Raw genomic sequence first — 25,474 nt, forward strand, 5'->3', positions numbered from 1 at the left:
AGAAAGTGGCCTCAGCAAGAGCCAACCTGCTGATACCTTGATCTCAGACTTTCAGACTTCAAAATAAAGAGAAAAGTCTGGTGTAGATGTACATGCAGACAAACACCTTATACATAAAATAAATAGATAAACCTTAAAAAAAACCACAATGTAATTATGAGAGGGGGGAGGAAGAAGAGGAGGGAGAGGAGGAGGAGGGATGGTTGGTTCTGTTGTTTAAGCTTCTGGTATTCTGTTATGTCTATAGGCTAACTATAAACCTAACTATAATTTAGAGACGGCATGGCCAGAGCAGCCACTGCAGAGAACTGGAGTCTCTCCATCTAACACAGTATTCCATCCTGTCTCACACACACAGTCATGCACATATGCACACTTGCATGCACCCGTGCACATAGAAGCAAGGTTCATAGGTCATGACAATCATCATAACGAGGTCTAACCAGAGCTTCGGTGTATACCTCAGGCACCTTGGGAAAGCTTTCTGGTGGCTCTGCTGCGAACCTGGCATAGTTGCTGCAGCTCCTCGATGATCCCCAAGAACCAGGCTGGTCTAAGACAGCTTGCATCTACACTAGCGGTCCCAGGGCACTCTCTTTGTGATGCAGGCATTTGCCGAATTTAAATCTTCTGCCAATTTGAAAGGCAGGAGTCTCAAGGTACTTACGTTATCTCTGAGATCGCTCCCCAGCCCCCAGAAGATGTTCAGGAGCCCAGCTACGTTAGAGATCCCATCCTGGATGACTTCCTGTGGATGCACCAAACACCTTCAGAACAGAAAACTCAGCATCTTTCTGAGGTGTCTAACCAACTCCGAGGAAACCAGCACTCAAGTAGTTAACACAAGACTCACACTTTGTTCTGCAAATGGCACCTCAGACCTATCCCTCTGGCAACGGGGTTTCTCTAGCTGTGGGTTTTCTGCAAAGACTCACTCTTCAGCCATGCTGACTGCTGTGGAAAGCCATGTTCTGTTGCTGAATGCAATCCTGTTAATGTGAGCACCTATTAAGGTTTCTGTCAAATTGCTAGGTGAGCGCGTGTAATTAGGACAGTGGGAGAAATTACCCAGGATGCAGAGGGTGTCGGTCAAAGGAGGAAAATACCCAAAGATCATCACTCCTTTCACAGCTGGGTCAGTCACCTACTTACTTTACCAGCCAGGGGTCTGCAGCACACTGCCTGCTTGCCCTGGGCAGCCCGTGAGTTAACCTGTGCCTCGAGTGCGTTCCTTGCTGAGCCTGATCCCAGCTGAGTTCAGAGGAGCCTCACGGGTCCCTAAAAGCTTTGCCTCAGAGAATGGCCTGAGGACCAAAACCAAGTACCAAGGCAGGGTCACGCTGCAATGTGTCAAAATATTTTATATAAACTGCACAGCCTATTATACCACTTTGAAGTTATCCTTACCTAAAATAATTACAAACCAAACCCAGTGGCAAGCTGTTGAAGAGCTTGGCTTCTAGTGACCACCTCTGGACTCACTGGTGACCACTTACATCAGCCTCCCCGAGGGCTTCAGGGCTGCACTTCTTATCCAACAGCACTGGCAAGAGCAAATGCTCTGTGCACAGCAATGGCACTTCGTCTATGCACACACTTGCGTTAGGCCAGGGCACATCACTTGCACAGGAGCCACTCAAACAGAGAGAAATGATATCTTAACAGCCAAGTTACTCCAAGTGGGAAAGCAGTAATTTTCAAAAATTACTTCAAGGGAAGTATAGAAATGTAAGGCACTTGGAACAAACAGAAACCAACAGGTGACACAAGGAGAGTGACAAGCAAGAGTGACAGGGACAGCCCTGACCCCATGAGCTAGGCGGGTGCGAAGCCAAGGTGCCCCACAAAGGCTGAGTGTGGAAGGCTTGGTCCCTAGGTGTGGCTCTACTGAGAGGTTTAAAGGAGGGGATGTGTTGGGCCCGGGCCGTTCTCTTCCTTATGGCTGCTTTCTGGCCCTGAGTTGAACAGCTTTGCTCTACAGTGAACTCCCCATCACTGCCATCAGGTGCCCTCCTGGAGAGCCAAAACCAATGGGCAGATTTGATCACCAATGGGGCACTGAAGCTACAAGATGAAAACGAACCTTTAATATATACACATACATACATGTATATGTGTGTATGTGTGAATGTATATAAGTATACACACACATATATTACATATGGTATATATATTACATGGAATATACAGTGTGTGTGTGTATATATATATATATATATATACACACACACACGGTATATATACATATATACTGTATATATATATTGGGTATATATGTATGTGTGTGTGTGTGTGTGTGCATATACACAAACACACATCCTGACCACAGTTTCCCCTCCCTCTTCTCCTCCCCACTTCCCCTCTTCCCTACCTCATTCACTCCTCCTCCGTTTTGAACCTTTCTTCTTATAAGCTGAGAATTTCAGGTGTTTTGTTACAGTAACTTTTGTTAGAGTAACAGAAAGCTGACTAGCAGAGGCATGTTTAATACTGAAAACCGTAAGGGTCATTTTTACCAATTCTGAGTTTGTATTTACCTGATGAATCTATAGCTTCAAGACTACTCGAAGGAAAAGCTGGCAGAGCAGAAGGAGAAGCCAGTGCACAGCACGGCTGTGAGTCTTGGAAGACACTTCTCCAGCATGGGAAATCTCACCTGCGCGTCCTCAGACTGATGCTGCCATCACTGGCCCCACCGGTTCCCAGGCCTCCAGACTCTTGTCCCCCACACCACCACTGTGTGCTGGCAGGAGGCAGGTGGCAGGTAGTGAGACTTCTCGGCTCCCACAGTCACACCAGGTGTACCATAACAGGGCATCTCTGCCTCTTTCTGCACCTGCTCTGCTGAGTCCATTTTCTGGAGAACCTGCCAGGGTGCAGACTATTAAATAATCTTTGGTCTTGCACATAGCCCTATGTTTGCTGCCTTCTGCTCACACAGACACCACAGCTGGCTTACTCACCATGACTGCTTGGCCAGCAGCCTTGGGGCCAGTTCCTCCCTCTGCTTGGCTCTTCATATCCCCAGACCTTGGCTTAAAAGTCACTTTCTGATGCACTTTATGCATGGCAATAATCACGTGTAATAAATATTTCCTAAACTAGCAACTGACTCCCGTGGAAATGTACTTCCCGTGAGGACACGCTTGGCTTTGAGTTCCTGTGTGGTTTGCAGTCAGAATGAATGCATGCACATCTATTGAATGAGTCAGTGAGTGAGCGGTTAAAAGTCTCATGCACCCTAATGCAGAAGAGAGCGAGAACCGGTGGCAACAAGAACAACATGCTCCGAATCCCTCTACACTGCATCTCTGTGCGTGAGCATCGTCTCCACACTCTGTTGATCATCCTGGCACTTGCACCTTCCCAGGCTCTGATGATCCCAGGCTGCGGAGAGAGCTCTGTGTACTGTGTCCTGTTAGAGCCTGGTCTGTGGCTGGTCTGTCGCATCCTTGATGGTCCCTGAGTGTGAGGGGCTCTGAAGGAAGGTTACAAGGGGACTAGAACATTATCTGCCCCACACAATCATCTCTCAGTAGCTACAGCAAATGGTTCTAGGGCCCAAACGCTCAGACACATAAGGTCCCTTCCGCACAGTGTTGTAGCGTTTCAATATAACCTATGCACACCCTCTTGAATGATCTAAGTGCCCATGCTGGGACGTGGCTTTTCAGCCAGGCAAAGACCTGGCTGTACTCCTACCATTAGTCCCTGGTGGTGGTGTCTACTCATGTGCCAAGGACATGGGATGCCAAGGACATGGGATGGGGATGGGGATATTTATCCACATGCCGAGAACATGGGCTGGGGCCCTAGGTCCATGGAAGGGACATGGATAGGGACTGTCCTGCTGTGACCATTGTTCACAGCACTGAAGAATGCTTACGCCCTTCCAGAGATGACCTCAAGCCTCCATGGCTACAAGTCTACAAATCTGCTGCCTGCAGATGATGGTCTCCACCTTGCTAGGTCCCACTATGTTGTTACAGGATGATCTCGGAGAAACCTGGTCAGAAAGAGGCACCACAGGGACACACCCACATTCCTGGTAATAATGCCGTGTATTGGCAAGTTCAAGAGTTTCAGCCTAACACTGGTTCTCACCCAGCTGCCACCGGTTGACAGTGCCTGCAACTGTCAGATCAGGATGTCGCTAAATGACTCTCAACAGTCAGCAGTACCTGTCTGGGCCATCCAGGGTCTCAGGCTTCCTTCTGGGGAGTTAGCCCCACAGGCAGGGCTAATACATCTGCCACCTTCCCCATCACTCACAGTGGCTCTCAGCAGCCTGGACTGACTGAGCCCACTTCCTGGGGCCGGGGACTATCTGCAGGAGACAGGAGTGGCCCCTATGTTACAGGATGGTTCTGTTGCTGCAGGGAGAAGGATACCCACTGTCTCCAGAGGCAGGCACCGTGCTGTGTGAACAGATGGAGACTGTCTGGAATGCTGAGCCAGCTCCCATCTGCCCTCTCGGATGGAGGAATGGCTTACGCCCCAGGGTGGCCAATGCCCTGGGCAGACCTTGAGTCCCAGAGTAAACAGGAAAGCACATCCGTGCCCACACACTTTAAATTCTGCAATTGGAAAGGAGGGGACGGGGGAGGTGTGCTCTTACGTGTTATGTGGCACTGTGGGCAAGTGAGTAAGCCCTGAGCTGCTGCAGAGCAGAAAGGGGTCAGAGATGCTCCCTAGAGACTGGTGATTCTAGAAGGCAGGTCTCTCCTAGCCCTTGAGTCAGAAAGCAACCCTCCTAAAATAAACAACCAGATGCTCAACAGATGAAGGCCCTGAAGGCCTCCCACAAGAGGCTACAGAAGCTGCAAACACACACACACACACACACACACTCACACACAGAGAAAAATAAATAGCATCCTGTGGAAGCCGAGGGGAGTGGACGCCCGTTAGGGAGCCCGTGAGTCCCTAAAGTACGGGAGCGTCCTAGTTTCCTTTCCCACTGCTATGGTGAGTACCAACAAAAGCCAAGGGAGGAAGGGTTTGTTATGACTCACAGTTCAGGTACAGGCCAACATAGTGGGGAAGTCAGGGAGACAGCAGCTGGGAACAACTGCTCACATCGCATCCCAAGCTGGAAGCAGAGAATGATGAATGCAAGCTGCTCACTCCCTGTCTCCACTGCGCCGTCCAGGATCCCAGCCAGGGGATAGCGCCGCTCACAGGGGACAGGTCTTCCCACCTCAGTGAACATAACTGAGATCATCCCCCACAGGCATAGCCAGAGGACCACCCCTCGGATGATTCAGGGTTCCACAAGCTGACAGCTGACACTGCCCATCCCAGGAGGCCTGGAGCAGGACACACTGCAGGGACAGTGGCAGAGGCCATCAAGTGCTTGAGAAAGAAGAATGCAGGTGTCTATAGACAAATTTCCCAGGCTTTGGTGTCCTCATGAGAAACAGAAATGCCCCACAGATCCTGGGGGTTAGACTCAGTACAGACCAGGGCAGGCTGGCAGTAAGGGCTGGCTGGTAAGACCGTGGACTCTGGAATAAAATAACTGGGGCTCACACCTGCCCCCAACTACTTGGCTGTGCAATACCGAACAAGGGACTGTCCCTCTGCAGGCCTAGACTACCCCACCCACAGATCTGGGAAAAGCTTGGAGGGTGTGTTGCAAGGCAGGTAACAAAAAGGGGCATCTAAGAGGAAGGAAAAACAGGTCAGTGCGGAAGCTTTATGTGCCTCAAGGCTTTGCCCTGATCGTGAAAACCAGACAGAGCACCAGCTGCTGAAAGACTATTCTCCAGCTGTGTATGACCTTTCAACAGCACTCCTTCTGCCAAGTGTGCGGACAGCTCGCTCACTGAGCACCGATGCACGCACGCACGCACGCACGCACGCACGCACGCACGCACGCACGCACGCACGCACGCACGCACGCACGCACGCACGCACGCACGTGGTGTCTGCGCTCTGCAGGCGGCTGCTGCTATATAGGCCTCTGCAGAAGCCAGGGCTGTGGTGCTGTACATGGAGACTGAGTTAGCTCCGGCTCCCGGGAGACAGGGTCCCTGTCACAGCCAAGGATAACATCTTTACTGGTCACAGAGAGGACGACACACAGGCTCTGCTGGCTGCTCGTTTCCATCACGGGGATGAAAGACCTGAGAACCCCAACTTAACAGAAAGCAAGAGAGGTTTATGTTGGCCGTGAGATTCAGTCCATGGTGCATCGTGGGGAAGGGCAGTGGCGGAAAGCTGCCCATCTCATGGAGGCCAGGGATGGAGGGAAGGATGGAAAGAGCTGGGGGAGGAATGGAGGGAGGGTGGGAGGAAGGGCAGGATGCCCCAGGAGACAAGTTCTGTCTTTTCAGAGTACACCCTCAGTGGTATACTCTCTCCACCTAAAAACAAAAGCATCCAACAATGAAATCATCAGTACTAACCAAGGCTTTAACACATGCGCCTTGGGAGATGTTTTTTTACATCTAAAACATAAACTCCCTGCTCTACGTGGGCAAGCCATGGTCCTCATAGCCCACTGTTAGGGGCAACTGAATTGAGCGGAGACCCATGCAGACAGCACTACCACCCCATCTCTGACCTTTAGATCCGAGGTGGTCCTTCCTATCCTCCAGGAAAGGCTAACACACCCTGGAGGGTGGCTCATCTGCTTCTGCTGAGTGGAGAGCAGAAGGGGAAGAGGCGACTGTGGGTGAGGCCCTAGCATCTCCATTCCTGAGGAAGCTATGTGGATGGGAGTCTCAGTCACTTCCCAGAAGTCCTTCTTCCAGTTTGACAGCAGATCTCGCCTTGTGGCCCAGAGTGGCCTCAGACTCCCTGTCCTTCCTGCCTCAGCCGCTAGAGGGCTGAAACTGTAAGCATGTACCACCACACCTGTCTGTCTTCTCTAGTCTATCACCATGGGCTCATGGGGCCTGCTGACATTGGATGCGCTAGTTGATTCACAACAGAAGGGCCCAGCAGGCAGATTGCAACTGAAGCACGAGCAGGGGCCTCAGGACACAGGGCCTGAGCTACAGCCAGGGGACTCTGCTTATTGGGACCAGTGTGTGTGTGTGTGTGTGTGTGTGTGGTTGGGGGGGGGCGGGGCCCTTAGCCAAAATTTCAATACCTGCACAAACACTTGGGCCAGCCCAGTCTTAGTGGAGTCTTCAGTGCTGCTCCTGCTGTTTACTGGGGCGCAAACACTGGGGCTGGGGTTACAGAGAGGAAGTGGAAAGATAAGAAGAAAGTGGGGCAGGCATGAGGAACATCTCATGACCAAGAATAAGAGGCTTAGATTTCCAGGTTGGGTTTGGTCATGGCCAGTGTCAACCTCTGCCAGTGACAGGTACTGCTGCAATGAAATGAACTAGTCTAAAAATGAAAGATGCAGTAGCTCTCAGGAGCACAGCTATAAGGGCTCAACGCAGTGTGGGGATTCAAATGAAAATGATTTACAACTTAATAAAACTGTAATCCTGGCCTCCCAGTCCCAGCTGCCACAGTTCAAACCCCAGTGGCCACTTCTGCCTCATTGCCCTGAATGGCACAGGCGTCACTATCTGGGTGCACGGAGTTCCGTGGGGGTAACCTCAAATCTGCAGGTGCGGACACGTAGTCCATAGGACATTCTTAGAACACTCCTGCAGGCACTTTCTAAGGGCCTGCATGTCTCGATAGAACCTATATAAAATACTGGGAAAATACTTTTAGCCTGCAGCAGCTCTAAAGCAGGAGAGTATTCAGGGGGACGGCTGAGTGAACTACCACAGGGTGTTCCACAGATTCAGTCTGCAGACAAGCATTATCATGCTTCCGTAAGCAGGGGGCCACCTGCCACATCTGTAATGTAATGCTGTGGTATGGCTTGCACAGGAGACCAGAAACCAGAACACTTATGTTATGTTATAGATGATGGCAGTCACCATTTGCATGGGACGTGGTTATGCGTCTAAACACTGCAGAATAATCACCCACAGATTGGGCACCCTTGGTCCAGAACTCAGAGATCTGACAGCTCCTCACCCAAAGCCTTTCGAACACCAACATAACACAAGAAGAAACTTCAACAATGGAGTGGAGGGTTGACATGGAAACACAGATACAATGAAAATATCCTAAAAAGCTACCCTTGCGCCCCAAAGCACGAATGATTCTTGTGTTTAGACTGGAGTCCTGCCCAAAAGATACGTCAGTATGTTCAGAAATACTGCAGCCTGAAAACACACGAAAACAGGTCATCCCAAGAGCTTTAAGGGACTCTCCGCCGGTGAGAGACAGCAGGAGGCACTGGTACGAAGGCTGGGTTAGAGTCAAGACAGAAACAGAAACCTCCTTTTATGGGAAAGCAACAGGAAAAGTAAAACAGTAATAAGTTCTAATTTTCTTTATTACATTTATTCAGTCAGTGTGTATGTGGATATGTGTGGGCGCATGGCATGATGTGTGTGTGCATGTGTGTGTGAGTATGTGCTTCTGTGTGCATGTGTGTGTCTCCGTGTGTGTGAGTGTATGTGTGTGTGTGTGTGTGTGTATTCTCACTGTGGGCATGGAGCGTCAGTCATCAGCTTGGTAGAGAGCACCCGTACCCACTGCAGCCTCTCACTGGCCCAGCTCTTAGTTTAATGCATTTAAGTTTGTGTGAGAGAAGGGAGGATGGACAAGGGACACAGAGATAAACAGGAGACAATCCGTCCTGTTAACACAAGTCAGTACACGGCTGGCTCGGCGGCAATGCAAATACGGCATACGGTGCCTATGGCGGAGAGCAAACCGGCAGGGGCTGTTAGACAGCCATCCCTCCCTCCGCCTCAGAAGTGCACTTACACGCGTAAGCAGAGACGCTCGTGGGAGGTGGACGCTGAGACAGCACTGAGTCGGGAAAAATTCCCCAAAGAAGCTGACACTCCTGAGTAGACAGGGTTTGTCTACGCTGGCGACGTCACGGTGGAACCTCAGACAGCCGAGGAAACGCAGAGTCCAGGCTCACCACGCCATGGAAAGGCAGGCCGCAGGAAGCCTCGACACAGCACTCTGCAGCCTGAAAACATGGTGCATGCTACACAGCACCTGCACTTATCTCCACCCGCCAGACTCTCCAGTACCTAGGAAAACAATGCCCAATGTCCCAGACGCCACCACTGCGGAAGAGGCCGAGGAGAGGTGAAGCAGTTTGAGTAAATGCTTGCAGGTTGTTTACGGTGACTTTAGTAATTACCTTTGACTCACAGCAGTCTACACAGATGGAATAATCTACAGCTGGCACTTGGCGCACAACGTGGAGGAACTGGGCTCTCCAGACATCCCACCCTAGTGCTAGCAGTTAGCTCTGCGGCAGCACGGGACTTGTGGGAAACTGACTGCTGGACTCAGCTTACATCAGTTGTACTCTCCGCTCTGCAGAAGATGGGTGAATCACGGGGACCCCAAGAACTGAGTATAGACCACGTGACGCTAAAGATCCCTCTCTACTCTTCAGCCCCTGCAGGCACCTCTGTGACCAGTCACCTTGCAGTGTGGACTACAGCCAGGCCGTTAGGTGGCACAGGGCTGCAGACTCTGCTCTCCTACCTTAGACACCGACCCGTAGCCAGAATGGCCCCGGCAGCATGTCCCCACCCCCTGCCCCAGCAGCAGCAGGCGCTGGTTCTCATTTGCCAGGCTCCTGCTAGGGAGATGGGATGCTGTCTTTCCCCTTCGAAGCTGAAATTACCAACTTGTCTTTGCAGCTCTGGGTATGACTGCTTCTTCTTTCCTTTAGTGAAAGGCATGCCTGAATGGTCTTCAGTCAACCAGTGGGTCCATGGAGAACACAGGGGAAGTTACTGTGCCCTGGTGGTGATCAATGAACAGATTGGAGCAAATCTGCTCTGATTCCCAGTGTCCTCCGAGGTGCCCGTGTCCTCTGAGCTCTGTTCTGTAGACTGGGAATGGGGACCCGTGCTCAGCTCTAGCTGTGCCCACATCTGGAGCATACTCCTGAGTCCACACCCTCACCCACCTGGGCCTCAGCTACTCACCAGAGAAATGCAAGGTGAGGTTCACAGGTCTCTTCTTCACATGGGCTTTGAGAGCCCCATAATCAAACCTCCAAGAGTAGAAGATTCTATGATGCTTATTAAATTTATAAAGAGAAGTCGCCTTTGTCTAGAAAATGAGCAAGTAGCAGTGTTACCCTTAAAAGGGGACGACTGGGAAGGGCAAGGCTCAACAGAGTTGGCACACGTAACACAATACCAAGTGGAAGTACTTAAGAGTTAGTTTTGGAATTGCTAATGTTACAATTTACCACCAGAACTTAAGGATGGCAAGATGTGCTACTGAAAACATCCCTAGGCCAGAGCAGTGGCATGCACCTGCAGTATTAGCCACTTGGGAGGCAAGCGTCATCTGGGCTCAGGAGCTGGAGCCACTCTGGCTAACACAGTGAGACTTCATTTCAAAAAAAAAAGAGGAAGAAAAGAAGGAAGAGGAAATAGAGAGGAGGAGGAGGAGAAGAGGAGGAGAACTCATTTCCCTGGGAAATAAGCATAAATCAGGTAGACGGCCAGCAACCAGCCGTCTTCTCAATAAGGTAACCTGCCGTGACATTAGGAAAACACTTTGCTGTCAGACTTTAGACAAACGTCACTCTAATATTCTGGCAAATCTTCAGGTGGTGGCTGGACCATTTTTTGACCAGTGCTGGCGTCACCTAAATCCTCACTGGTGCGAGATCATGAGATTAATTTTAAGTGGATTTCCAAAACCCATTAAAGGCATAAAGTTTAAGTGTCTGAGAGTCACCCTCCTTTAGCCATGAACACGGCGGAGGATGGATGGATGGAAGGCCTGGAGAGGGGACAGCTAGAATGACTGGAGCCATCTCATCCTGTGCAAATTCTGCTTGGGAAAGTGTGGAGCTGTGGGTTTGGGGATCAAAGGGGGAGGCAGTGGGCTCTGGCACCCGCAGGGAGAATAGAATAGTACACTGCTTCTGGAGCTAGGTATGGCCTTAGACGCTCCAATCTAACCTGTTCAACAGACAGCAAGTAGGCAAAGCTTGGACAAGCAGAGTAATTCAACCAACACATCGTTCATTGCTTACATGGCATGAACAATATCCCAAACTAATCTCTTCTGTTTTCCGTTTGGCTTGGGACTTGAAAGGAGAGACATTTACGGTCTGGGGACAGCGGGCCGCCTTAAATGGACTCCCTAGACTTCTGATAGAGAGAGTATGGTGATCTTTTTGGCAACTGAGGATGCGTAGAATTTGCCTGAGCTCCCATGGCTACTCTTGAACTATGTAACACAAAACATGAATGGTACCCAATAAACACTTGTTGAATGAACATGCCGAACGAGTGGATGGGTGGAATGCTGGACCCAGATCTGCCGGGCTCTAGTGGCCGGGTAACAGTCAGCTTGGAGACTAACATAACAGCTGCCACTCTGCCTGATACATCAGGATTGCCCAGCAACATCTGTTCAAAGATACTGCAAAAGGCATGAGAGTTGTAACTTGTCAATCCTTATGTACAAAACCACGTGGTCCTTCAGGGAACTCCTTGGGAAGATGGTGAAGGCCGGATGGAAGCAGGGACCAGTGATGCCAGCCAGGTGACCTGGGATTTGAGACCCTGAGCCAGCTGAGCCACGTGGACGATAACAACGGTGCTCCCTTTACAACATTCTTAGGAAACGACACAACAACGTGTATGATACGAATGGTATTGATGACAATGCACTTGTTACAAAGATTAGCCAGGAATGCACAGGTTGGTAATGAGGCATTAAATGTTTCTTTCTGCCCCTCCCCCTTCTACTAAACACGCATGCTGAAGACCTGACACCAGTGTGGCTGGGCTGGGAGATAAGGCCTCTGAGAAAGTAATTCATCCATGAGCCAACGGCAGGGCCTTCATGTCTTTACATGTCCTTATAAGAGGCCTCCGTTCCCTGTCCCCATACAGCCAGGAAAGACACTCTGAGGACACGGTAAGAAGGCGCCATCTGCAGGTCAAGGAGAGAAACTTCACCCTGATCCCAGTCGTGGAGCCTCTGGGCTGTGAGGAAAAGAATGGCTGTCACTGAAGCCACCTGACCTGATGCTGTGGGATTTGGGAAGGCAACCCAAGCAGACGAATGCTACGATAAAGTAAGGAAAGCTACTGTAATTTTGAGTGGAAAAAAAACCTCCAAAATTAGCTCTCTGAATTAAAGAACATTTTTGTCTTCTAATTCTAAATTCAGGCCAACCTCAAATGCCTCTCTCTACTGGGTTAATTATGATTGCAATGGAAATTTCATAATTCGACTGCTGACATTAGCATGGAAAGGGAAAGGACTGGGCCTTCCCAAGCCAGAGAGGGTTCTGTTTCCCCCGTCCAAATTAACCAGGCCTGAGCCTGCTCACCCTCTGGGATCAGCCCTGTTCAGGGCGCTGTGGCCGTCAGCGGGTCCTCGCCCCAGAAACTGCGTAACAGCTTCTGATGCTCCGGCATTCCATACTGTAGCTAGAGTGCGTCGACGGGCAGTTTACGTAAGCTGTGGAGGCTAAAAGTGCATTCTTTATGGTGCTGAACTCAGGAGAAGAGGTCAAGGAACCCTCGCTAAGCATCCTCCCTCACTGTGCATCCTCCCTCACTGTGCATCCTTCACTTCTGTGCTGGGGTTTGAACTTGGGGCACCGTGCTTAACAAGAAGAAGCTCTCCATAGCACGCTCCCGCTCAAGCCTGCTCTAGTGAACATTTCCAAGCATTAGCAGAAGCCCAAAAGGCTTGTAAGGAGAAAAACAAGACACGCAAAACCACAACAACCCAACAGGTATGGTGGTGCGCACCTGGAACCCCAGCAACTGGGAACTGGAGGCAGGAGAATCAGGAATCTACAGTATGGCTCTCACTTGGACACTCAGGGAGGAATGGCGGGTTCTCTCCTGCTCTGAAGGAAGCCAGCAGCCACGCTGTGAGCTGCCCTGTGGAGAGGCCCAAGAGACAAGGAACAAAAGACACCTCCAGTGTTCCGCCATCAAAGGACTGAGGGTCCCAGTAACAGTCACAGAGAAATCCCGTTCCAGTCTTCTTGTGAGACTGCAGATGATGGTCGACAGCAGTTTTGTGCTAGGCTCAGCCACTCCTGGATCCCACAACCATGCCCTGTTAGTTCACTAAAGTGTTAGGTAACTTGGTTACACAGCACTTGAAAACAGACACAGAAACTTACAGTGCCCTTTTGCTAGATCCAAGTCATCCATTCTTTTTTTTTTTTCTTCCATAACCACTATTAGTATCTCCATTACACAGGCAGGAAAACTAAGACACAGCTGGGTGAATGTGCTCTTAACTGCTAGGCTACACTGCCGCCTTGTGGACAGGTCGTGCCAGGATTTCCAGAGGCTGAGTTATAGATGACAGGAAGCGGTGTCTTTACACCCTGATGCTCCCAGCTCTGACGGCCTCCTGGTCCTACATTTTCATGTATTTGGTTTCCCCAAGAGACTCAGTGATGGATGCTCTTAGTTGTCAGCACTGTCGCTGTTCTCAGACTCACCAGCAGAGGGCAGCACTGTCGCTGTCCTCAGACTCATCAGCAGAGGGCAGCACTGTCGCTGTTCTCAGACTCACCAGCAGAGGGCAGCACTGTAGCTGTCTTCAGACACACCAGAAGAGGGCATCAGATCCCTTTATAGATAGTTGTGAGCCACCATGTGGTTGCTGGGAATTGAACTCAGGATCTCTGGAAGAGCAGTCAGTGCTCATAACTGCTGAGCCATCTCTCCAGCCTGGTAGCCCTCTTAAAAGGCCACAGGACAATGAAGCTTGCGCTTCCTGCCTTCTTGCCTCTCACGACAGGCTTACCTATCCTGACCCATTCTTTCATGGGTGTTATAGTCCACTTCTCTGGGATTCCAACGTGGACTGAAAACCAACTGGCATCTCTCTAGGACCTCCCTACGACTCCAGCACCAGACTGGGGCTGCCGAGACATCTGATCTCAGGGACAGTTCTGTTCCTTGCAGAACCCTGACGAACACAGATGCACAGGAAGCATTTTTACCATCTACTGCCATGGGGAAACTGGCTACCGCTTCAAGAACATGGCTTCCTTGTCATTACCTCCGCATCTGCAGGCTCTGATAGTCGTTAGTATTTACAGAGGGAGAAATTGCCTCGCACAACAGAATTGGATTTCAAAGGGCTAGAACTCCCCACAGCTCTGAAAAGGATCACAGTGACTTCACATAAATAACCCAGGGGTCTATTCTACACACACACACACCACTTCGAGGGAGCAAAGCATTCAGAGCTAAGCCCCTCGGTGTCCTGTACTCAGGAGTAGATTGTGTTTTCTGGTCACAAGTTTTTAAAAGAAGGGCACAGCCTGAGCTATAAACATAGGAGGCAACAGCCTCCCCTCTCCTGCTCTATCACGAAGCCTATTTCTCCGGCACTTTATGTAACTGTCCTGAGGCTTGAAGAGTCTGTAGTTGTGGCTTCAGCTATGAAGAGTGCTGCGATTAAGATCTGTGGTGGACTGACTTGTTGAGGAGTGGGGTGGTAGGGAGACAAAAAAAAATTAAGAAGGGAAAACAAAATGTGGCTATAAAAAGCACCTCACCTCGTAAAGGGTCAGAAATTCTAAAATCAAGGAAAGAGTGGGTAAACTCTAAACCAAACCTCGCACCTATTGAATGTGGGGTTTACAGATTAACACAGCATTCCACGCTGAACCCACTACACCTGAGGCCAAACCACGGCAGGGGAAGCTTTACCAAGATTGGGTAAGAACACGGCTTTGCCCACAATAGGCTGAACCGTGAGAAGGGCCTGAAACCACCTGGACTCCCAAGTCTTCCTCTCCAGCCAGGATGTCATACTCCCAGCATGCCACCCGGACCGACTTGGGTGGAAACAGGCAGAAACTTGGTCGGGGATGTTCCATCTTGGAGTGGAAGTCGTGAACGTTGACTGCCACTCCAGAGCCCCCGAACATTTCCACCATCAACTTAGCACACACACAGGCCCTCCCGCTGATAGCAATTATCCTGCTTAGGCTTCAAAGTCACTGGCGAGGAAAGGGAACCTCGGGTCCAGACCTGACCGCCATTACAGACTAGAAGAAATCAAGGCGCAGGCAGGCTGGATATCTGCTTAGGCGTGGGACCAGTCACTCCCCCACTGCCTCCTTCTTTCTCCCTCTACCTTTACCCACCATGGAGTTTCACTCAGGCTGGACCACACCTCGCTATGCAGCCCGGGGATCAAGCAAAGGACAATCTTCCCGCTCCAGCTCCTTGGCACGGCTATTTAGAGCCGGAGCTAAGACCCAAACCCCTTCTAGCCGAGCAGAAGGCATTGCTCCTCAGTCTTGACTAAGAGAACCGCCCACGAGCCATTCCCAGCTCCCACGCCTGGGAATGGAATTAGTTTGGCGTGTCGGAGGACAAGGCAATTTCTCAAACCCTCCCCTGGGATTCTGGGGGCTGGGGGAGGGGCGGTGAGGTAGCTCAGTAGGTAAATCCTGTTTGAGCCCCAGAACCCATGTTAAGAAACCAGACGCACTGGCTCACATCTAACCTCACAGCTCCTACAGGGGAAGCACGGGGAGGCTTTCTGGCCAACTGGCTGGAAGTCTGCAGAGCCTCTGAGATGTGAGAGATCCTGCCTCAAATACATGGTGGGAGGAGAGAACAGGTTCCCAAAAGGTTCCCTGACGTCACATGCATATCCCCCCCCCTCTTACACACACACACACACACACACACACACACACACACACACACTGCTTTTTAAAAACAGATTCCAAGGTTACAGGTAGCATCGGATCTCCCTTTTTAGGGAGGGGCACATATGTAGAGAAGTTAGAACTCTTGCTTAAGAACCTTTAATGCAGATCAGAGTACATGTTATTAAGAGAAAATTATAGAAAAGGCCACCCCGAAGCACCGTCATGTTTTAAAGAAATGTGTGTTCCGGAGAAACAGAAAGACTACGTATGATTTCCTGACAGCAGATTCTGACACAGCCCTGGGCGAAGCTGTACCCATCATATGAGCCCGTGTTTGAGCTGACCAACGCAAGGGCGTGTTTCCGCTACGGTCTGGAGCTCTGCCTTGTAGACACCAAATGGGAAGTCTGAAGCTGCCCGTTAGCTTGGTGATGGCTGAGCAAGGAGAACCAACTAACCAGAGCCGACAGCCTGAAGCACGGGTCACTACTGGTTCTGAGCACCACTCTGCTCTCCGAGTAGAACTGTTCACAGAAGGAGCAGCTAGTAAAACAGCATGCCAAGCAAAGATTTGCCCACATAGAAAATAACCTTATTTTAATAGAGGTTCCTTTTAACTTGTAACAGTATGAATTTCTCTAGTAAGATTATTTTACATAAATAATGGTAGTTTTTTTTTTTTTTTACATAGACACTTAGTTAACTGAAAGCAAATCTCACATATCGGATGGTTAGTGGTTATAACAGTCTCTGGAATTCTCAAACAAATGAGCAGTTCAGGTCCGTGTCTTCTTTTAAGATGAAGGTTATAGGAGCAGGAGAGTCATAGGTAACAACTGCAGGGTGGCACCTCCAGGTGGCCCTTCCGTGCGGTTAAAAAGGAGGGCAGCAGCTCTAAGGTCTCCCACAGTTCTGGAATGGGAGACCCACCCACTCCAGGGTAGCCACAGTCAACCTGAAGCAGACACATCTGCAATACCATCTAAAGGTGACCCACATGCAGGTGGCAGGCTGAACACCCCCCCCCCCAAAGCCACACTTTCTCACTCAGAGGGATGGTTCTGGCTAACTGAGAAAAAATCAGCTTGCTGGAAGACTTACCAATTACCTACCACGATGGTAGTTTTGTCTTCCTGTACAGAGCTATTGGCCCTGGGGACTGGCACCCTTAGATCTATGTGTTAATGATGTGTGAATCACTATAAACCTACAGGACCCATGAACCGGCAATCTGTCAGTGCACAACACCCCATACTGAAGCTCCAGAGGGTGGAAAGAAAGGGGAGGAGCCTCCAGAGGTCCTGTGTCTGTCTCCTCAGAACCACCCCTCTGCACAAAGGACCCTCCTTTCCAGCAATCTGACAAGCCCCCTGGCCTGCCTCCCTGTTCCCAATCCCGCCCACCCATCTTCCTTCCCCATGAGACATTTTCCACCCAACTTTGAAGTTAGAGTACCATCTGACTGCATCCCTCTGGGGACCTTTCCCTGGATGCTCTTCAGACCGCTGCAGCCCAGCACCCTGCCCTTCAGCACTCACGCGAGCTCCTTCCGGCCATTTCCTAGCTCACTCTGGCATCCATCCACACATCAGCATGGCTACTCCTTTGGATTCTGGACACAAAACTCTCCCTAAGGAGCCTGTGCAGGGCCACCCTAGGCCCCTTGAACTGACTGCTCATTGAGTAACTTTCTGCACCCACACTGTCCCCAGAGCCCTCCTCCACACCCCGGAAGGCCGATCCTGCCAATGGATCTGGCTTGGGCTCCCCTGGATCAGGGAAGACCAGGCTCTTTTCTGTGACCTTTAGCACCCCAACTTCACATCTTCAGATCTACGCACTTGCCAGGCAGCTCCTCACAGGGGTTCCTCTCCTAGCTCCAGCTTCTAGCTGCTGTTCATGGCTACTGGTCAGGATATGTCCTGTGGAACTCCTGAGGCCAGCCCAGTTAGCCAGTTCCAAGGTCAAACATCCTGAGCCGCCAGTGTGCAACCCTGTAAGGACCTGGCTGTCACTACGCCTGCCACCTGTCGCGACTACCTGATTCTCTTTTACATTCCGTGCTGCACGTCTCTCTTCTGCTGGCCCTCAGTACCGCAGGTTGCACATGCACAGGTTCGGACAATCTAGAATCATTTTTCTTTTTTCATAAAGAAAAACTGCACTTGCAAGAACAGGTACATACCATTCCTTCTTGCCATTTAAAAACAACAACAACAATAACAGTAGAACAACTATTTATACGCATTTACAACCTACCAGGTAGTGTAAGTGGCCTAGAGATGACTTAAAGCACACGGGAGGATATGCATATACTACATTATGCATATGCTGTATTATGCATAAGCTATATTATGCATATGCTGTATTATGCATATACTACATTATGCATATGCTGTATTATGCATATACTACATTATGCATATGCTGTATTATGCATATACTATATTATGCATATGCTGTATTATGCATATACTACATTATGCATATGCTGTATTATGCATATACTACATTATGCATATGCTGTATTATGCATATACTACATTATGCATATGCTGTATTATGCATATACTATATTATGTATATGCTGTATTATACATATGCTGTATTATGCATATGCTACATCATGCATATGCTATATGCAAACACCTACTGTTTTACATAGGAAACTTCTCCACGTGTGGATTTTAGCATCAGAGAGATGTCAGTGGTGGGGCTGTGCTCAAGAGCACCCCTGTCATGTGCTTCTTCCCTGAGGTCTGTCCGTCTCCACACCTTCCAGAATCCAAGCTCTCTGAAAGTGACAAACTCTCCACATCCCCCTGAGTCTGAAACCACGCCTGGAAACCAGCATCAGTCCTTAGCAATCACCACCTTATCATTCCAAGAGTGTTGTCATCATTGCTCATTGGACGCACAGCAGCCAACGCCTTCCTTCTCAGACCTCTACTCCCTGAGCCCTCCTCCTTCTCCCTAGAGCACCGCCGCCTTCTGCTACCGCTGATATTTACCTTTTCTGTTTCCCTCAGTCAAACATGTCAGCAAAGCTTTCAGCCCTTGGCACTGAGTCCACATGTCAATGAAGTGGAGCTGAAGGTCGCTGCCAAGAGAGACACCACTGTGTCTTGGTTATTTATAATTTATACGGCCATTTACTTTCAGAGAGGATTTACAATGGCTATGCACAGGCTTCAGGACATCCTGTGTAGAGAGAGCAACAATTGTCACAGCTCAGGGCTTTTCTCATCTCTCTCTGCCGGCTGAGCTCTGGCCAGCACTTCAAACCTCTTTTAGGGATCGCAGGCTCTCTCTTTCTGTCTGAAGCAAGATCAGTTCAGAGTGAGACTGCATTTGTCTGGGTGCCTAGTATCCTGGAACAGCATTGTCTAAGGCTCTGCCCACTTGGCCAGCCACTCATTTCCACATTTATTAAGATTCTGTTGTGAGGCTGTTCTGGGGTCTGAAGATACAGCAGAGAATCAAATTGCATTTTTGCCTTTAGGGCAAGTGCTGGATGAAGTGGCCAAGGGAACTGTTCATGGCCCCTTGGGGTTTAGCCCCTGCCCTGCATTTATTTACTAGTCAAAGGAAGGGTGCAGCTCATTCATTGGGAGGACGGAGGAAACAGACGTGACTCACCGTTCATAAATAGGCTACGCTCTGCATTCTCAATCTGCACTATTGGAAGAAAAGCCAGTGTTTGGGTGAGGATCCTGGCTGCTCATTATCTTGCGGTTGATTGGCCAGTTTTGGTTGAATGCGGTTGGGGGAAAGTCTTTCCTAAGCCTTTAGGATATTTAGTTCACCCTTAAAGGGGCGACATGCCACCATCAGGGACACTCAGTAGATTAGGAGTTGTTCCTTCCTCGCCCAAATCCACACACATTTGACACCCTGGGAAGGAGATGGGGCAGGTCTGAGTAACCGATCATGGTACTTGGGAGGAGGAATTGATTTCTGATCTTCAATGATCCCGTAGAACACGACCTGGACTATGTAGGCTGTGCAAAAGAAAGCCCGTCTCCAGTGTCTGAGACCCCTGGAGCAGGGCTTCGGCCCGTCCCCGCCCCGGCCGCGCCCCGCAACAAGTGTCCGCCCTCCGCCCCGACGGAGGCCCGGTCCTCACCCGGCACAGGCCGTCCACGAACACGCGCGGGTCCAGGTGGCAGGCGATGGTGGCGCTCGGCAGGTCCTGCAGATCCACCTCCTCCATCTCGCAGTCGATGAAGCTCCAGTCGCCGCCGCCGCCCCCGTCCCCCTCGGCAGCCGCAGAGAAGGGCGCGAAGGGACGCAGAGTCACCCTGCGGGGCGCCCGCGCCTCGACCGCCTCCGCCACCTCTCCGAGCCGCGGCCCCGCCACGCCGTCCTCCATGCCCGGCGCGCGCTCCCTTAGCTCCGCTCCACTCGGCGCCGCGGCCGCCGGCTCCCGCTTCACCCTCTGGGGGTCACCGCGGCGCCGGGACGCCGCCTTCCAGTTCCCGCCCTGTCCGCCTCCGCCCCATGCGGGAGGGGCGGCCAGCCTGCGCTCGCCGGCCTCGAATCGCAGCTCGCGCGGAGCCCAAGAACTTTCCCTTTAAGGTCGGCCCACTCGGGCCATCAAGTCCCGCCCTTCCTATAGAGCAGACCAATAATACGACGGGATTTTTGTCACGTGGCGCCCACTCTGCCGCCTTAAGCCTGAAGCCTCGGGGCGGCCATATTTGTTAGGGGCAGAGGCCTCTGGCCAGTTCTGCTTTTCTGACAGCTGGCGGTGCCTGTTGAAGGACACAAGCCGGGTGTTAGCCTGTGGAACCGTAACCCGGAGGCAGCGCTTCTGCGGTTCCCACGCGGCGACGTTTGGAAACACGCAGCCAATTTTGAGGACTTAAACTAAATCTAGTTAGAGGCTCTGTTCGGTAGACGTTAGCAGTGCTTAGATACTTAGTGCATATTGTCGCGGAACCACAAATAAGACTTGAGTAACATCGTGATATGGCCTTATGTTTATAGTTCAACGTGTTAGTCATTATGTCACTGTTCAATTTTTGGGTAATTAGAAGCATTTTTAGCACAAAAATGAGTGGGTTTCAATAATTATTTTCATACATATATCGTGTATTTTGTATACACAGATAACACTGTATTTTGTCTTCCATCGCCCTCCCTCGTGCCTTTTCTCCAATTCTGCTGGCTGCCTCTCTTTCCTCTAAAAACTTCCCTTTCTGCTTTAGTATCTCAAGAAAAAGAAAAAAGCTATGTGTATCAATTACTTTTCTGTTACTGTGATAAAATAACCACGACCAAGGCAATTTATAAAAGAGTTTCTTAGAGTTCCATATAGCGTCCCAGAGGGATAAGTGTCCATTGTGGTGGCTAAGTAATAGGTATGGCAGCCGGAGGCAAGATGCTGAGAGATCATGTCTCAACCACAACCATGAAGCAGGGACATGGGACTAGAAACAAACTAGATAGGTGAACTGTTTCTACTATCAAAGCCTGCCTCCAGTGGCTCACTTCCTCCAGGAAAGCCAAACTTCCTAGACCTCCCCACACAGTACTACCAACTGGGGACCAGTGTTCAAATGGCAGACTTCACAGGAGACACTTCCCATTCAAATCACTGTAGACAGAAGGGCAATGAATCCCAACCTGTGGGTCTTGACCCCTTTGGAGGTCCAAGAACCGTCACGGGTTTTGCATATAGATCTCCCAAATATCAGATATTTAGACAACAATTCAACAGTAGCAAAATTGTAGTTATGATGTAGAACAACAAAGTAATTTTCTGGTTGGGGATCACCACAATATGAGGGTCTGTATTAAAGGGTCGCAGCATCAGGAAGGTTGAGAACCATCGAAGTAGGAGATGAGGGAAGATATTGGGCCTTGGTTTGGGGAGGGGGGTTCATTACAGGGAAACAAGACCTCAGGTGAGCGCTGTGCCTAGACAGCTCATCAGAGTGAGAACTCCTGTGTGGGCTTCACCTTTCTGTTAATTACCTGCAGAGCGAGGCAGATCCCCCATATGGGAAAGGATTCAGTATACGCTCAATAAGTGTCCCTCTGCTTGTGCAGTTAAGTTTTTTTTTAAGGGGGTTGTTGAGTTGGGTCTGTGTTTTCTCCTAAAGTAGGCAAGCTGTCTAGTCAGGAAGTGGATCTATTATCATACCCAACTAGAGCTGAGATTTATTCAAAATATGCTTTGTGTAAGACGCTGGGGTCCTTGTGATGCCCTTGTGAATCAGAGAAGAAATAATTCACAAAGCCCTGAGGGTGTGAGGATAGGGAGAAATGGGCCTGTCTCAGGCTTGTCTCCTGGAAAAGGAAATCTACAGTTACCATGTGACTCAGAGGTTCTTCTTCTAGGTATAATCTAAAGAAAAATAAAATCATTCAGCCACACCACACGGACCTGCAGATGACAGCTCCTGGCATCCGTGTTCACGATGCTGTTCTTCATGCAAAGAACTGGAGTGGCCTGTGAGTGGATGCACCAGGATCGAACACAAGGGAAAGAAGTATTAACATTGTCACCCCTGTGATGGACCTTGGAGACATGATGCTAATGAAAGAAGCCACTCACACAATTTATGTGTGAAATGTCCAGGTTAGGCAAATACTCAGAGGCAGAATAATCCGGTGGCTGCCAGGGACCGACGGGAGGGAAATAGGGAGAGACTAAGACTGCGTCACAACTAAAACTGATCATGGTGATGTCTGCCCGATTCCTTGTGTATTGGAAAAAAATCACTTGGTTGTGCTTTAAAGGGTAAATGTTACAGCAAGCGATTGTCTCATCATAGCCGGTATTTCTAAAATAGAATATGTTAAAGGCCACGCGGGATTAGGTTGAAGTTCAGCAGAGAGGACAACATCACAGAACCCTCTGCAAACCCCAGCCAGACATTCTGAAAAGGATAACAAAGGGAACAAGGCCCCAGTTTTGGAAAAACAACACCCAGCCAACCAGTTGCTGGGTGGGTCTGTTGTGTTCATCCTCGGGGCAGGGCGTTGTTTCGTGACTGGCTCACTCTAAGCCGTCTGTGGCATGCAGAACGGGACTGATGGCGCAAAGACTGTGAGGGGAGAGAGCACAATGTGGAGACAGAAACCATGGTTGAGCGTATCACCATAGCTGGCACTCTGGGGCAGCTTTGAGGCAGGAGAATTGGGTACAACTTCAGGCAAATGGCAGAGAACGTAATCTGTAGCTAGTTTTAGAGAGCTGCCAGTCACTACTAAGATGAGAATGAAGAGCTTTCCTGCCTTGTCCTCCCTGGGCGGCCGAGCAAAGTGCGAATGCAAGTTCTGCTCCTCAGTCAAGCCCTGCAACACGGGTGGTCCCCCGGCTCTCTTTGTATGTCTGTGTGTGTCTCTTTCTCTCCCTCTCTCTCTGTGTCTTTCTTTCTCTGTCTTTCTGTCTGTCTCTTTGCCTCTCTCTCTATTTGTGTGTCTCTCTATGTGTCTCTCTCCTCCCTCTCTCTATCTCTCTCTGTGTCTCTCTCTGTGTGCATTTCTGTGACTATCTCTCTGTCTCCCTTTCTCTTTCTCTATTTGTGTGTCTCTCTGTGTGTCTCTCTCCTTCTCCCTCTCTCTATCTCTCTCTGTGTGTCTCTCTGTGTGCATCTCTGTGACTATCTCTCTGTCTCCCTTTCTCTTTCTCTATTTGTGTGTCTCTCTATGTGTGTCTCTCTCTCCCTCTCCTTCTCTCTCTCTCTCTCTCTCTCTCTCTGTCTTTCTGTGTGTCTGTCTCTGTGTGTGTGTGTTTCTCTCTGTCTCTCTGTCTCTGTCTCTGTCCCTCTCTCTCCTCTGTGCATATGGGCACATGATGAAGGATAGAGAAGAGTGTGGGATCTCCTGAAGCTGGAGTGACAGACAGCTGGGAGGCTTCTGGAGCAGTTGCTGGGAACGGAACTTGTGTCTGCTGAGAAAGCAGCCAGTAATCTTCCCTCTGAGCAGCCATCTTTTCAATACCAAACAGCTTTTTTTTGGTTGTTTTTGTTTTTCGAGACAGGGTTTCTCTGTATAGCCCTGGCTGTCCTGGAACTCACTCTGTAGACCAGACTGGCCTCGAACTCAGAACTCAGAAATCCGCCTGTCTCTGCCTCCCAGGTGCTGGGATTCAAGGCCTGCGCCACCACCGCCCGGCACTTTTTTTCTTTTAATGTAATATTCCATGCGTGCATCTGTAAGCCAGCTCACATCTTCAAACATAGGGGCTCCTCCTGCAGTTTCTTAGAACAGAGGCACTGTGTGCACCCATCAAAGGACTTCCCCTCAAGCAAACAGGCAGCAAGCAGAACCCAGCCGTTCTCATACTCTCTTGGCCCTTTAGTTCTACGGCAAAGGAAAAATTGGAAGGGGCTAAAGAGACATGACCAAAGGGTAGAAGAGGAGAAAAGTAAGGCAAAAAAAGAGAGAGAGAAAAGTGGGGAGACGAAGAGCAGGGGCTAGTAAAATTAGGGAGCAGGAATAATGATTCCGAGGGCAAGTTCAGCCTCCCTCCACACGGACTGCCCTTACAGGCACACTCGACACACCAGAACCAGCTCGGCCAGCATGTGTGTAAAGTGGAGCCTCTTAAATGCCAGGTCAAAATGCTGTGTACAAGTAGAACGAGCACCCTGCCTTTCATACCTGGGTAGCCTCCTTCTGCCCTCCACCCCCTGCAATGTGTTTAATAATAAAATGTCCCACGTCTCTTTGCACTTAGAACATAGCATTTTCTAGTCACTGGAACCTTCACTGTGCCTTTTAAATTGAAGCTTAATTAAGCTGTGCCTTATGCTTCCAGTGACACTATCTGTATCAACAATCAATAGCTGCTCCCCAAGAGGTAAAAATAGACAGTGAAACTGTCAACAGCACAGGCAGAACCCAAGCGTGACACATCCCTGGAGTAAATATAATTGGCCATTTCTGATGGGGAATCAACTGGACTTGGAGGCCACCTTCTCCGAGAGCATGCCACCGTGAAGCAGGAAGGATCCTCCCGGCACCCTTTGCCACTTGGTAGCTGTAACGCTTTTATTGGCTGCAGCCACGGAACCTCAAAGCATCCTACTGTCTGACTAGATTTCCTTTCTTACTGGCACCAGACCTGCTGCTTGCAGGTGATTTGATCCAGATGGAAAGGAAAAAATGAAGAACTATTGTCGTGTTTTCAAATGGGGTAGGGGTGTTTTAGTCGGCATATCCCCCTTCCTGTCACTCATGCCTCCCCTTTTGCTGCCTTATGTTGGCCATGGCAACTTACCTAGTGTGATGGTTTGAATATGCTGAGCCCAGGGAGTGGCACCACTAGGAGATGTGGCCTTGTTGGAGTAGGTGTGGCCTTGTTGGAGGAAAGTGTGTCACTGTGGGTGTGGGCTTTAAGACCCTCTTCTTAGCTGCCTGGAAGCCATTCTTCCACTATTAGCCTTCAGATGAAGATGTAGAACTCTCAGCTCCTCCTGCACCATGGATGCTGCCTGGATGCTGCCATGTTCCTGCCTTGATGATGATGCACTGAGCCTCTGAACCTGTAAGCCAGCCCCAATTAAATGTTGTCCTTATATGAGTTGCCTTGGTCATGGTGTCTGTTCACAGCGGTAAGACCCTCACTAAGACACCTAGTATAATAAGAAAGGGGGCTTAGTACACCATGGTTTTTTATGTTTGCTCTTAGCAGCTGCCTCTCCTACCACCCCCTCCCCCTCCCCCTTTATGCAGACGTACCCACAAGGGATATACCAGCCTGCTCATACCATGTGAGGTGGTTCATCCTAGCACACCTTCAGTTGCTTCCTAATTTATTTTGAAGATTGAGGGGGC

The 25,474-nt window shown here is 50.0% G+C and overlaps 1 protein-coding gene across 1 annotated transcript in view; it reads right to left on the reverse strand.

The window, feature by feature from the left end:
• Positions 1-20,173, reverse strand: part of Rcan1 (regulator of calcineurin 1) — a 71,772-nt gene extending 51,599 nt beyond the window's left edge. Inside the window, exon 1 of the mRNA XM_021185163.3 lies at positions 19,809-20,173. Coding sequence (XP_021040822.1) covers positions 19,809-20,054 — 246 coding nt within the window. The 5' untranslated portion in view covers positions 20,055-20,173. The remainder of the gene's footprint in view (positions 1-19,808) is intronic.
• Between the last annotated feature and the right edge of the window lie 5,301 nt (positions 20,174-25,474).

The sequence above is a fragment of the Mus caroli genome, unplaced genomic scaffold (assembly GCF_978045245.1).
Source record: "Mus caroli unplaced genomic scaffold, Mus_caroli_1 scaffold_17, whole genome shotgun sequence".
In the NCBI taxonomy this organism is placed as follows: Eukaryota; Metazoa; Chordata; class Mammalia; order Rodentia; family Muridae; genus Mus; species Mus caroli.